The sequence below is a fragment of the Oncorhynchus keta genome, chromosome 35 (genome assembly GCF_023373465.1).
Source record: "Oncorhynchus keta strain PuntledgeMale-10-30-2019 chromosome 35, Oket_V2, whole genome shotgun sequence".
Taxonomy (NCBI): domain Eukaryota; kingdom Metazoa; phylum Chordata; class Actinopteri; order Salmoniformes; family Salmonidae; genus Oncorhynchus; species Oncorhynchus keta.
Genome location: NC_068455.1, coordinates 81847486 through 81859984, shown reverse-complemented (window position 1 = coordinate 81859984; position 12499 = coordinate 81847486). Strand labels below are relative to the sequence as shown.

General features: G+C 44.1%; 1 protein-coding gene and 1 long non-coding RNA gene across 5 annotated transcripts in view; one reads left to right on the top strand and one right to left on the bottom strand.

Moving 5' to 3' along the window:
* The first annotated feature begins 8463 nt into the window (after positions 1–8463).
* The window catches only part of LOC118383461 (endothelin receptor type B-like), a 24315-nt gene continuing 20279 nt past the window's right edge, over positions 8464–12499 (top strand). The window contains exons 1-4 of one of the 3 annotated variants that reach the window (XM_052498022.1): positions 8466–8692; positions 8792–9201; positions 9819–10494; positions 11895–12022. In XM_052498022.1, the coding sequence (XP_052353982.1) occupies positions 9943–10494; positions 11895–12022 (680 nt within the window). In that variant the 5' untranslated portion in view covers positions 8466–8692; positions 8792–9201; positions 9819–9942. Of the gene's footprint in view, positions 8693–8791; positions 9202–9818; positions 10495–11894; positions 12023–12499 lie in introns of all 3 variants that reach the window. The other 2 variants (XM_052498023.1, XM_052498021.1) reach the window with 2 other exon arrangements.
* LOC127916378 (uncharacterized) overlaps positions 12273–12499 on the bottom strand; it is a 3625-nt gene continuing 3398 nt past the window's right edge. The window contains exon 4 of one of the 2 annotated variants that reach the window (XR_008094837.1): positions 12273–12298. This is a non-coding gene — a long non-coding RNA (uncharacterized LOC127916378). Of the gene's footprint in view, positions 12299–12327; positions 12498–12499 lie in introns of those variants that run through there. The other variant, XR_008094834.1, reaches the window with a different exon arrangement.

The window sequence follows — 12499 nt, the reverse complement described above, 5'->3', positions numbered from 1 at the left end:
CAGGCTATTGTGAAATGGTAGAACAGTAGCCAGCCATGTGCTTGACCCCCCTCCTCCCCCATGACCAATTTGATTGTTTTAGCTGATATGGGAATGAAGACACAATCATCATATTAAAACTGGTATATTGTTTAAGGTTAAACCGGCAGGTAGAAAAATATTTGCCAGGGCATACATATATATATATATATATTTTTTTTAAATCTGATTATTTCACATGGAGATGTGGGAAGGTAAAAAGGCTAGCTGTACCTTGCTAGGTTTTTATTCATGCTAAAGCCAGGCTACCAGCTAGCTGTACCTTGCTAGGTTTTTATTCATGCTAAAGCCAGGCTACCAGCTTGCTATACCTTGCTAGGTTTTTATTCATGCTAAAGCCAGCCTACCAGCTAGCTATACCTTGCTAGGTTTTTATTCATGCTAAAGCCAGGCTACCAGCTAGCTATACCTTGCTAGGTTTTTATTCATGCTAAAGCCAGGCTACCAGCTAGCTATACCTTGCTAGGTTTTTATTCATGCTAAAGCCAGGCTACCAGCTAGCTATACCTTGCTAGGTTTTTATTCATGCTAAAGCCAGGCTACCAGCTTGCTATACCTTGCTAGGTTTTTATTCATGCTAAAGCCAGGCTACCAGCTAGCTATACCTTGCTAGGTTTTTATTCATGCTAAAGCCAGGCTACCAGCTAGCTGTACCTTGCTAGGTTTTTATTCATGCTAAAGCCAGGCTACCAGCTAGCTACTACTAGCAAGGAAGATGACTCTTCCTTAGATAAACGGATTGAAGCTTGTATAGTAACCTTAAGTGTTGCCTTTTGGCCTGAGTGACAAGTTCAAACGGGTTCATGTTCCCATCAGTAACTGATCTGAGAGAACAAACTCATTTCAACCCATTTAGTCACAATTTAAAGAACAGATGCGTTTATTTAACTCATTATCATTATAATAATAACAATTAATAATTATATATATTTACCAGATAACACTGGACCGTGTGTGTGTGTGTGTGTGTGTGTGTGTGTGTGTGTGTGTGTGTGTGTGTGTGTGTGTGTGTGTGTGTGTGTGTGTGTGTGTGTGTGTGTGTGTGTGTGTGTGTGTGAGTGGTCTTCCTCTGAAGTCTACAGTGATATAAACAGATAAGAAACATCCACACAATTATAGATGTTAGATGGAATGAATGATATTCTCCACAGTTGTAGATGTTTAGGTAGAGGTAAGTAGATTGGGTAAGTAGTGATAGATGTAGATGTATGGGGATGAGGTAGGTAGATTGGATGGGCTATTTACAGATGGACTATGTACAGCTGCAGCGATCGGTTAGCTGCTCAGATAGTTGATGTTTAAAGTTAGTGAGGGAAATGTAAGTCTCCAACTTCAGCGATTTTTGCAATTCGTTCCAGTCATTGGCAGCAGAGAACTGGAAGGAAAGGTATCCAAAAGAGGTGTTGGCTTTGGGGATGAGTGAGATACACCTGCTGGAGCGCGTGATGCTAGCAGTGATGCTAGTCGGACGGGCGGGTGCGGGCAGCGAACGGTTGAAAAGCATGCAGCTTGATGTTCTCCACACAGTTATAGTTGTTTGATGGAATGATATTCTCCACAGTTATAGATTCCCACCATCCTCCTCATCCTCTCATCCTCCTCTCTGTCTTTCCCATCATCCTCCTCTCCTCCTCCTCTCTGTCTTTCCCATCCTCCTCCTCCTCCTCCTCCTCTCTGTCTTTCCCATCATCCTCCTCTCCTCCTCCTCCTCCTCCTCTCTCTGTCTTTCCCATCATCCTCCTCTCCTCCTCCTCTCCTCCTCCTCCTCTCTGTCTTTCCCATCATCCTCCTCTTCCTCTCCTCCTCCTCTCTGTCTTTCCCACCATCCTCCTCCTCCTCTCCTCCTCCTCTCTGTCTTTCCCATCATCCTCCTCTCCTCCTCCTCTCTGTCATTCCCACCATCCTCCTCCTCCTCTCTGTCTTTCCCACCATCCTCCTCCTCCTCCTCCTCCTCCTCCTCCTCTCTGTCTTTCCCATCATCCTCCTCTCCTCCTCCTCTCTGTCTTTCCCAACATCCTCCTCCTCCTCTTCCTCTCCTCCTCCTCTCTGTCTTTCCCACCATCCTCCTCCTCTCTGTCTTTCCCATCATCCTCCTCTCCTCCTCCTCTCTGTCTTTCCCATCATCCTCCTCTCCTCCTCCTCTCTGTCTTTCCCATCATCCTCCTCTCCTCCTCCTCTCCTCCTCTCTGTCTTTCCCACCATCCTCCTCTTCCTCTCCTCCTCCTCTTCCTCTCCTCCTCCTCTTCCTCTCCTCCTCCTCCTCTGTCTTTCCCATCCTCCTCCTCCTCCCCTCCTCCTCCTCTCTGTCTTTCCCACCATCCTCCTCTCCTCCTCCTCTCTGTCTTTCCCATCATCCTCCTCTTCCTCTTCCTCTCCTCCTCCTCTCTGTCTTTCCCACCATCCTCCACCTCCTCTTCCTCTCCTCCTCCTCTCTGTCTTTCCCACCATCCTCCTCCTCCTCCTCCCCTCCTCCTCCTCTCTGTCTTTCCCACCATCCTCCTCTCCTCCTCCTCTCTGTCTTTCCCATCATCCTCCTCTTCCTCTTCCTCTCCTCCTCCTCTCTGTCTTTCCCACCATCCTCCTCTCCTCCTCCTCTCTGTCTTTCCCATCATCCTCCTCCTCCTCTTCCTCTCCTCCTCCTCTTTGTCTTTCCCACCATCCTCCTCCTCCTCTCCTCCTCCGCTTCCTCTCCTCCTCCTCTCTGTCTTTCCCATCATCCTCCTCCTCCTCCTCCTCCTCCTCCTCTCTGTCTTTCCCATCATCCTCCTCTCCTCCTCCTCTCTGTCTTTCCCATCATCCTCCCCTCCTCCTCCTCTCTGTCTTTCCCACCATCCTCCTCTTCTCCCCCAGGGCACAACAGACTAGAATATTTCTCTCTTTTCCTCAGAATAAACCGGGATTTCCGGGGAAAAGCAGGACTTTTGTGATTTCTTGGGTAAGGAAGGAGAGAAAGAGGGAGGGAGAGTTATAGTTTTCATCCAACTATAAAGATAGCAGTAGAGATGGTCTCTCTCTCTCTCTCTCTCTCTCTCTCTCTCTCCTCTCTCTCTCTCTCACACACACACACACACACACACACACACACACACACACACACACACACACACACACACACACACACACACACACACACACACACACACACACACACACACACACACACACAGCTCTAGATGTCTTCCCTCTCAGACTTTTCAAACCAGCTAGGCCATATCTGCTGCTATGGAAAACCTTGCCTTATAAACTCAGAGGAGTGTGTGTGTGTGTGTGGTACAGTACACATGTTGAACTACTCACTGTACTGTTTTACAGAAAGTCTCATCTCTTGATGCAGTCGAGACATCGGTACAAATTTAAACTAGTTTCCTTTAAAATACTAGGTGCACTTGATTTAGTGTCCCTGATGTACCATACCGTGGAGGTTGGAGCAGTTAGGTCACAATCAGGGTTACCTAGGAGACGGGACAGAAAGACATGACAGAGTACACGTTTCCCTCGGTCACTGATTAGGTCACAATCAGGGTTACCTAGGAGACGGGACAGACGTTAGACGTGTTGGCGTGACGACCTGATCTGGACTAACACAAACTAAGGGGTAATGAGGGAGAAAGTGTTGACAGAGAGAGGTAATGAGGGAGAAAGTGTTGACAGAGAGAGGTAATGAGGGAGAAAGTGTTGGCAGAGAGAGATAATGAGGGAGAAGTGTTGACAGAGAGAGATAATGAGGAAGAAAGTTTTGACTGAGAGAGATAATGAGGGAGAAAGTGTTGACAGCGAGAGATAATGAGGGGGAAAGTGTTGACAGAGAGAGATAATGAGGGAGAAAGTGTTGACAGAGAGAGATAATGAGGGAGAAAGTGTTGACAGCGAGAGATAATGAGGGGGAAAGTGTTGACAGAGAGATAATGAGGGAGAAAGTGTTGACAGAGAGAGATAATGAGGGAGAAAGTGTTGACAGAGAGAGATAATGAGGGAGAAAGTGTTGACAGAGAGAGATAATGAGGGAGAAAGTGTTGACAGAGAGAGATAATGAGGGAGAAAGTGTTGACAGCGAGAGATACTGAGGGGAAAAGTGTTGACAGAGAGAGATAATGAGGGAGAACGTTTTGACTGAGAGAGATAATGAGGGAGAAAGTGTTGACAGAGAGAGATAATGAGGGGAAACGTGTTGACAGAGAGAGATAAATAGGGAAAAAAGTGTTGACAGAGAGAGATAATGAGGGAGAAAGTGTTTACAGAGAGAGATAATGAGGGAGAAAGTGTTGACAGAGAGAGATAATGAGGGAGAAAGTGTTGACAAAGAGAGATAATGAGGGAGAAAGTGTTGACAGAGAGAGATAATGAGGGAGAAAGTGTTGACAGAGAGAGATAATGAGGGAGAAAGTGTTGACAGAGAGAGATAATGAGGGAGAAAGTGTTGACAGAGAGAGATAATGAGGGAGAAAGTGTTGACAGAGAGAGATAATGAGGGAGAAAGTGTTGACAGAGAGAGATAATGAGGGAGAAAGTGTTGACAGAGAGAGATAATGAGGGAGAAAGTGTTGACAGAGAGAGATAATGAGGGAGAAAGTGTTGACAGAGAGAGATAATGAGGGAAGAAAGAATGAGAGAAGAACATGTCCATTCCTCTCTCTGTCTGCTATAACTACAGTAATGTACATTCCTCTCTCTCTGCTATAACTACAGTAATGTCCATTCCTCTGTCTGCTATAACTACAGTAATGTCCATTCCTCTGTCTGCTATAACTACAGTAATGTCCATTCCTCTCTCTGCTATAACTACAGTAATGTCCATTCCTCTGTCTGCTATAACTACAGTAATGTCCATTCCTCTGTCTGCTATAACTACAGTAATGTCCATTCCTCTCTCTGCTATAACTACAGTAATGTCCATTCCTCTCTCTGCTATAACTACAGTAATGTCCATTCCTCTCTCTGTCTGCTATAACTACAGTAATGTCCATTCCTCTCTCTGCTATAACTACAGTAATGTCCATTCCTCTCTCTGCTATAACTACAGTAATGTCCATTCCTCTGTCTGCTATAACTACAGTAATGTCCATTCCTCTCTCTGCTATAACTACAGTAATGCCCATTCCTCTCTCTGCTATATCTACAGTAATGTCCATTCCTCTCTGTCTGCTATAACTACAGTAATGTCCATTCCTCTGTCTGCTATAACTACAGTAATGTCCATTCCTCTCTCTGCTATAACTACAGTAATGTCCATTCCTCTGTCTGCTATAACTACAGTAATGTCCATTCCTCTCTGTCTGCTATAACTACAGTAATGTCCATTCCTCTGTCTGCTATAACTACAGTAATGTCCATTCCTCTCTCTGCTATAACTACAGTAATGTCCATTCCTCTCTCTGCTATATCTACAGTAATGTCCGTTCCTCTCTCTGCTATATCTACAGTAATGTCCATTCCTCTGTCTGCTATAACTACAGTAATGTCCATTCCTCTGTCTGCTATAACTACAGTAATGTCCATTCCTCTCTCTGCTATAACTACAGTAATGTCCATTCCTCTCTCTGCTATAACTACAGTAATGTCCATTCCTCTCTCTGCTATAACTACAGTAATGTCCATTCCCCTCTCTGCTATAACTACAGTAATGTCCATTCCTCTGTCTGTCTGCTATAACTACAGTAATGTCCATTCCTCTCTGTCTGCTATAACTACAGTAATGTCCATTCCTCTGTCTGTCTGCTATAACTACAGTAATGTCCATTCCTCTGTCTGTCTGCTATAACTACAGTAATGTCCATTCCTCTCTGTCTGCTATAACTACAGTAATGTCCATTCCTCTGTCTGTCTGCTATAACTACAGTAATGTCCATTCCTCTGTCTGTCTGCTATAACTACAGTAATGTCCATTCCTCTCTCTGCTATAACTACAGTAATGTCCATTCCTCTGTCTGCTATAACTACAGTAATGTCCATCCTCTGTCTGCTATAAGTACAGTAATGTCCATCCTCTGTCTGCTATAACTACAGTAATGTCCATCCTCTGTCTGCTATAACTACAGTAATGTCCATTCCTCTGTCTGCTATAACTACAGTAATGTCCATTCCTCTCTCTGCTATAACTACAGTAATGTCCATTCCTCTCTCTGCTATAACTACAGTAATGTCCATTCCTCTATCTGTCTGCTATAACTACAGTAATGTCCATTCCTCTCTCTGCTATAACTACAGTAATGTCCATTCCTCTCTGTCTGCTATAACTACAGTAATGTCCATTCCTCTGTCTGCTATAACTACAGTAATGTCCATTCCTCTCTCTGATATAACTACAGTAATGCCCATTCCTCTCTCTGCTATAACTACAGTAATGTCCATTCCTCTGTCTGCTATAACTACAGTAATGTCCATTCCTCTCTGTCTGCTATAACTACAGTAATGTCCATCCTCTGTCTGCTATAACTACAGTAATGTCCATTCCTCTGTCTGCTATAACTACAGTAATGTCCATTCCTCTGTCTGCTATATCTACAGTAATGTCCATTCCTCTCTGTCTGCTATAACTACAGTAATGTCCATCCTCTGTCTTCTATAACTTCAGTAATGTCCATTCCTCTGTCTGCTATAACTACAGTAATGTCCATTCCTCTCTCTGCTATATCTACAGTAATGTCCATTCCTCTCTCTGCTATAACTACAGTAATGTCCATTCCTCTCTCTGATATAACTACAGTAATGTCCATTCCTCTCTCTGCTATAACTACAGTAATGTCCATTCCTCTCTCTGCTATAACTACAGTAATGTCCATTCCTCTCTCTGCTATATCTACAGTAATGTCCATTCCTCTCTCTGCTATAACTACAGTAATGTCCATTCCTCTCTCTGCTATAACTACAGTAATGTCCATTCCTCTCTCTGCTATAACTACAGTAATGCCCATTCCTCTGTCTGCTATAACTACAGTAATGTCTGCACTGTGTGTGTGTGTGTGTGTGTGTGTGTGTGTGTGTGTGTGTGTGTGTGTGTGTGTGTGTGTGTGTGTGTGTGTGTGTGTGTGTGTGTGTGTGTGTGTGTGTGTGACTGTGTGTGTGTGTGTGTGTGTGTGTGTGTGTGTGTGTGTGTGTGTGTGTGTGTGTGTGTGTGTGTGTGTGTGTGTGTGTGTGTGTGTGTGTGTGTGTGTGTGTGTGTGTGTGTGTGTGTGTGTGTGTGTGTGTGTGTGTGTGTGTGTGTGTGTGTTTGACTGTGTTTGACTGTGTGTGTGTGTGTGTGTGTGTGTGTGTGTGTGTGTGTGTGTGTGTGTGTGTGTGTGTGTGTGTGTGTGTGTGTGTGTGTGTGTGTGTGTGTGTGTGTGTGTGTGTGTGCGTGTGGGAGTCAGTAGCAGCTCTCAGGACCAACCTTTAATACTCATGAAAGAGATAACTATTCCTGACCAGAGTAGAGGTCAGAGGTCAGAGGGAATGCTATTCTCTCCTGGGACCCCTGGTAAACCCCCCTCCTCTACAATGGTCTGGTTTGGAGTTTAGTTTAGTTTTGTCCCTTTGACGTCCGCAGATCAGTGAACAGAATCTGTTTGTCACACAACTGGGTTTAGGAGCCCCAACTCAGTACAGTAAGGAGTTAAACATGTGAACTGTGACAGACGGACGGGGCGAGGCAGGCAGGCAGGCAGGCAGGCAGGCAGGCAGGCAGGCAGGCAGGCAGGCAGGCAGGCAGGCAGGCAGGCAGGCAGACAGACAGACAGACAGACAGACAGACAGACAGACAGACAGACAGACAGACAGACAGACAGACAGACAGACAGACAGACCACCACAAGTACTTTGTCCCAAACGACACCCTTCAATATAGTGCCCTATGGCTCTATATTGAAGGGTGTCAAAACTAGTGCACAATATAGGGCCTGGTTTCCCAAACTCTGTCCCCGGCCCCTCCCCCCACCACCCATGGGTGCACGTTTTGGTTTTACCCCCCCCCTCTCCCTTAGCACTACACAGCCCCTTCAAAATAATCACTTCTATATGATGAGATGGCTATTTCAATCAGCTGTGTAGTGCTGGGGGCGAAAAACACCCGGGGGGTATAGAGACTCAGCCACTGAATCAACAGGAAACTAGGCTTCACCGTGTCGTAAAACCTCTCAGAAGTGTCATTTGTCATTTGTACGCTGCTACCAGTAAAATAAAGTTAACTGGTTTCATTTTGAATGTTCTTTTTATCTTGGTGTGCTGAGGTAGGAAGACGGGATCTGGTGGGGGGCGGTGGGGGGGTTGTTTACTTTTGGCATCATGTGAGTGGGGAGAGGAGAGGGTAGAGAGAGGAGGGGGTTAGAGAGTCAGAGGGGGAAAAGGGCAGACCGATCAACGTTTGGGAGGAGGGGCTTTGGTGAATTTTGTGTTATCTTGACTGTGAGAGAGGGAGGGACGGAAGAGAGAGAAGGAGGAGGAGGAAGAGAGAGGAGGAGGAGGAGGAAGAGAGAGAAGAAGGAGGAGGAAGAGAGATTCAACAAGAGAAGAAAGATCAGTCAGTACCACACAGCTGAGAGGGACTCTGCACTACAACACTACTCCTCTACAAATCCGGATAAAGCCGCTCGTTCTTCAAACAGATCAGAATATGGAGACATGAGGGGCCTCTTTACAGGACTGCTTCTTCTGCTCTGACTGAGTTAGACTCAGCAACAAGGTGAGTGACTGTCTAAATGTATGAAGTTATTCACAGACAAAACTAGTCATACATCTGTCGTGTAAGTAGTTGTTATGACATCGGTGTCAAACCCTCCAGGATCAGCCGAGAGATCAGTAGAGAGAGACAGCCCTCATCCAGGATCAGTAGAGAGAGACAGCCCTCATCCAGGATCAGTAGAGAGAGACAGCCCTCATCCAGGATCAGTAGAGAGAGACAGCCCTCATCCAGGATCAGTAGAGAGAGACAGCCCTCATCCAGGATCAGTAGAGAGAGACAGCCCTCATCCAGGATCAGTAGAGAGAGACAGCCCTCATCCAGGATCAGCAGAGAGAGACAGCCCTCATCCAGGATCAGTAGAGAGACAGCCCTCATCCAGGACCAGCAGAGAGAGACAGCCCTCATCCAGGACCAGCAGAGAGATCAGCAGAGAGAGACAGCCATCGTCCAGGACCAGCAGAGAGATCAGCAGAGAGAGACAGCCATCGTCCAGGACCAGCAGAGAGACAGTAATTGATTTTGACACCCCTGCGTTAAGGCATTGCAAACTGTTTGACTACAGTACAAACTGTAATATATGTAGGTAGGTTATAAGAGCTACATTAATATACATAGAGAGAGACAGGGGGAGAGAGAGACAGGAGAGAGAGAGAGACAGGAGAGAGAGACAGGAGAGAGAGAGAGACAGGAGAGAGAGAGAGACAGGAGAGAGAGACAGGAGGGAGAGAGAGAGGGGGGGGAGAGAGACAGGGGGAGAGAGAGACAGGAGAGCGAGAAGTGGGGGAGAGAGACAGGAGAGAGAGAGAGACAGGGGGAGAGAGAGACATGAGAGAGAGAGAGACAGGAGAGAGAGAGAGAGAGACATGAGAGAGAGAGAGACAGGAAAGAGAGAGGTGGGGTGGGGGGGTTATTTCATTGTTTATGTGTCAGTAATTGAAACAGGATACCAGTCAGTCTACTACAGATTGATCTTAATGACTCTGTTAGGACAGTAGAGGGGTTGGACAGTTAGTTTCAAGAAATATAAAGTACAAGAAAATCAAGAAATAAAGATTTGTGCCCCTCCACAAATCCTGTCCTTTGTCATATTAGCAATATTTCCTCTCCCTTTTTCCCTTTTCTCCAGAGGACCTGTGGAACCTCCCTAGTGGAATTCGGAATCACTGTGGAATCTAGAACTATCCTGCCTGGAATCCTCCATCTCTTCCCTGAACTGTTGAATACGTTCTAGAACAGGTTCTAGAGTCAGAATGGGTTCTACTGTTCCTGTTTCGTCCATGGTGTTAGTGCTGGTGGTGTTCCACACCTTCACAGCGGGACAGTGTCAGAGCCAACCCAGCCTGACAGGAAATCTCCCCGTCTCAGCCTTCCACAGTACAGACACCCCCCTGGGTCTGCTACTGGACCCCCAAAACCCCTCCCAAAACCCCCATGACATCACATCTCTGAACCTCATTACCCCCATCTCATCCACACCCTCTCCTGACTCTGACGGTGGACACCAACATCTGAAACACGGACCCCATCCCCTCACCTCTAACACGTCGTCCCGGGCAGTGCGTGTTCAGCCTGTAGTACCCCCTGTCTGCCACCAGGTGACCTTCATAAAGACAGCCTTTAAATACATAAACACAGTGATTAGCTGTGTGATATTCATGGTGGGGATGGTAGGAAACGCCACTCTACTGAGGATTATCTACCTGAATAAGACGATGAGGAACGGACCTAACGCCCTGATCGCCAGCCTGGCCCTGGGAGATCTGATCTATATCACTATAGATATACCCATCAACGTTTATAAGGTAAAAAAAAAAAAAGTATATATTTTTACAGATGCCGTATCTTAATTTGATCTTGATTTTTCTTGCACAGAAATAAATGAAAACTTTTAGTGTATTCAAGGTTTTAAAAAATAACAAATAAAAAAGGCTTGTAAAGTTTGTAATTTCCACTTTGACACAAAATATGTATCAACCCCTACAAACATGAATTATATAGTAATATATATAATAATCCATGAATTATATAGTAATATATATAGTAATATATATAATAATCCATGAATTATATAGTAATATATATAGTAATCCATGAAGTATATAGTAATATATATAGTAATATATTTAATAATCCATGAATTATATAATAATATATTTAATAATCCATGAATTATATAATAATATATATAATAATCCATGAATTATATAATAATATATATAATAATATATTTAATAATATATATAATAATCCATGAATTATATAATAATATATATAATAATATATGTAATAATATATTTAATAATCCATGAATTATATAATAATATATATAATAATATATTTAATAATATATTTAATAATATATATAATAATCCATGAATTATATAATAATATATATAATAATATATGTAATAATATATATAATAATCCATGAATTATATAATAATATATATAATAATATATTTAATAATATATATAATAATCCATGAATTATATAATAATATATATAATAATATATTTAATAATATATTTAATAATCCATGAATTATATAATAATATATATAATAATATATTTAATAATATATTTAATAATCCATGAATTATAATCTGCGTTTCCTGATGCTGCAGGACTGTTTTCATTGCTGTGAGAAACTGGCTCAAACTGGCTCAAACTGGCTCAAACTGGCTCAAACTGGCTCAATATAATACATCTAAATCCCACAAACTGAACTCTGGACCTCGCGGCCGGTACCACTGTTTGTTTTCATTGTTCCCCTCTAATCAGGGGACCTTGGACCCCAGGTGGGTGCAATGCCAAGTCAGCTAGATGTCCTTTAGATGGTTGGCCAGTCTTGATACACACAGGAAACTGTTGAGAGTGGGGAAAAAACCTGCAGCATTGCAGTTCTTGACGTGAGACCGGTGCACCTGACACCTACTACCATACCCCGTTCAAAGGCACTTAGATATTTCTGTCTGTCTGTCTGTCTGTCTGTCTGTCTGTCTGTCTGTCTGTCTGTCTGTCTGTCTGTCTGTCTGTCTGTCTGAATATTCTCTACATAGGCCACTACCAGAGTTGGTTATAAGCAGTGCACTAAACAGGGAATAGGTGTCTCCTCTCCTCTCCTCTCCTCTCCTCTCCTCTCCTCTCCTCTCCTCTCCTCTCCTCTCCTCTAATCCTACCATCTCCTCCTCTATATTTTAGCTCCTGGCTGGCTCGTGGCCGTTCGATGACAGCTCCATTGGTCTGTTCCTCTGTAAACTGTTCCCCTTCCTGCAGAAAGCTTCTGTTGGCATCACTGTACTCAACCTGTGTGCCCTGAGCGTGGACAGGTAAGACACACACACACACACACACACAACACACACACACACACACACACACACACACACACACACACACACACACACACACACACACACACACACACACACACACACACTAAGCTCAACCATCATGGGTTTTGTCCCATAAGACACCTGGTAGTGCACTAAATAGGGAATAGGGAGAACCTTTAGTCCATGCTAGAAGGACTGGGAACTGAACTAAATAGGGAGAACCTTTAGTCCATGCTAGAAGGACCGGGAACTGAACTAAATAGGGAGAACCTTTAGTCCATGCTAGAAGGACCGGGAACTGAACTAAATAGGGAATAGGGAGAACCTTTAGTACATGCTAGAAGTACTGGGAACTGAACTAAATAGGGAGAACCTTTAGTACATGCTAGAAGGACCGGGAACTGAACTAAATAGGGAGAACCTTTAGTACATGCTAGAAGGACTGGGAACTGAACTAAATAGGGAGAACCT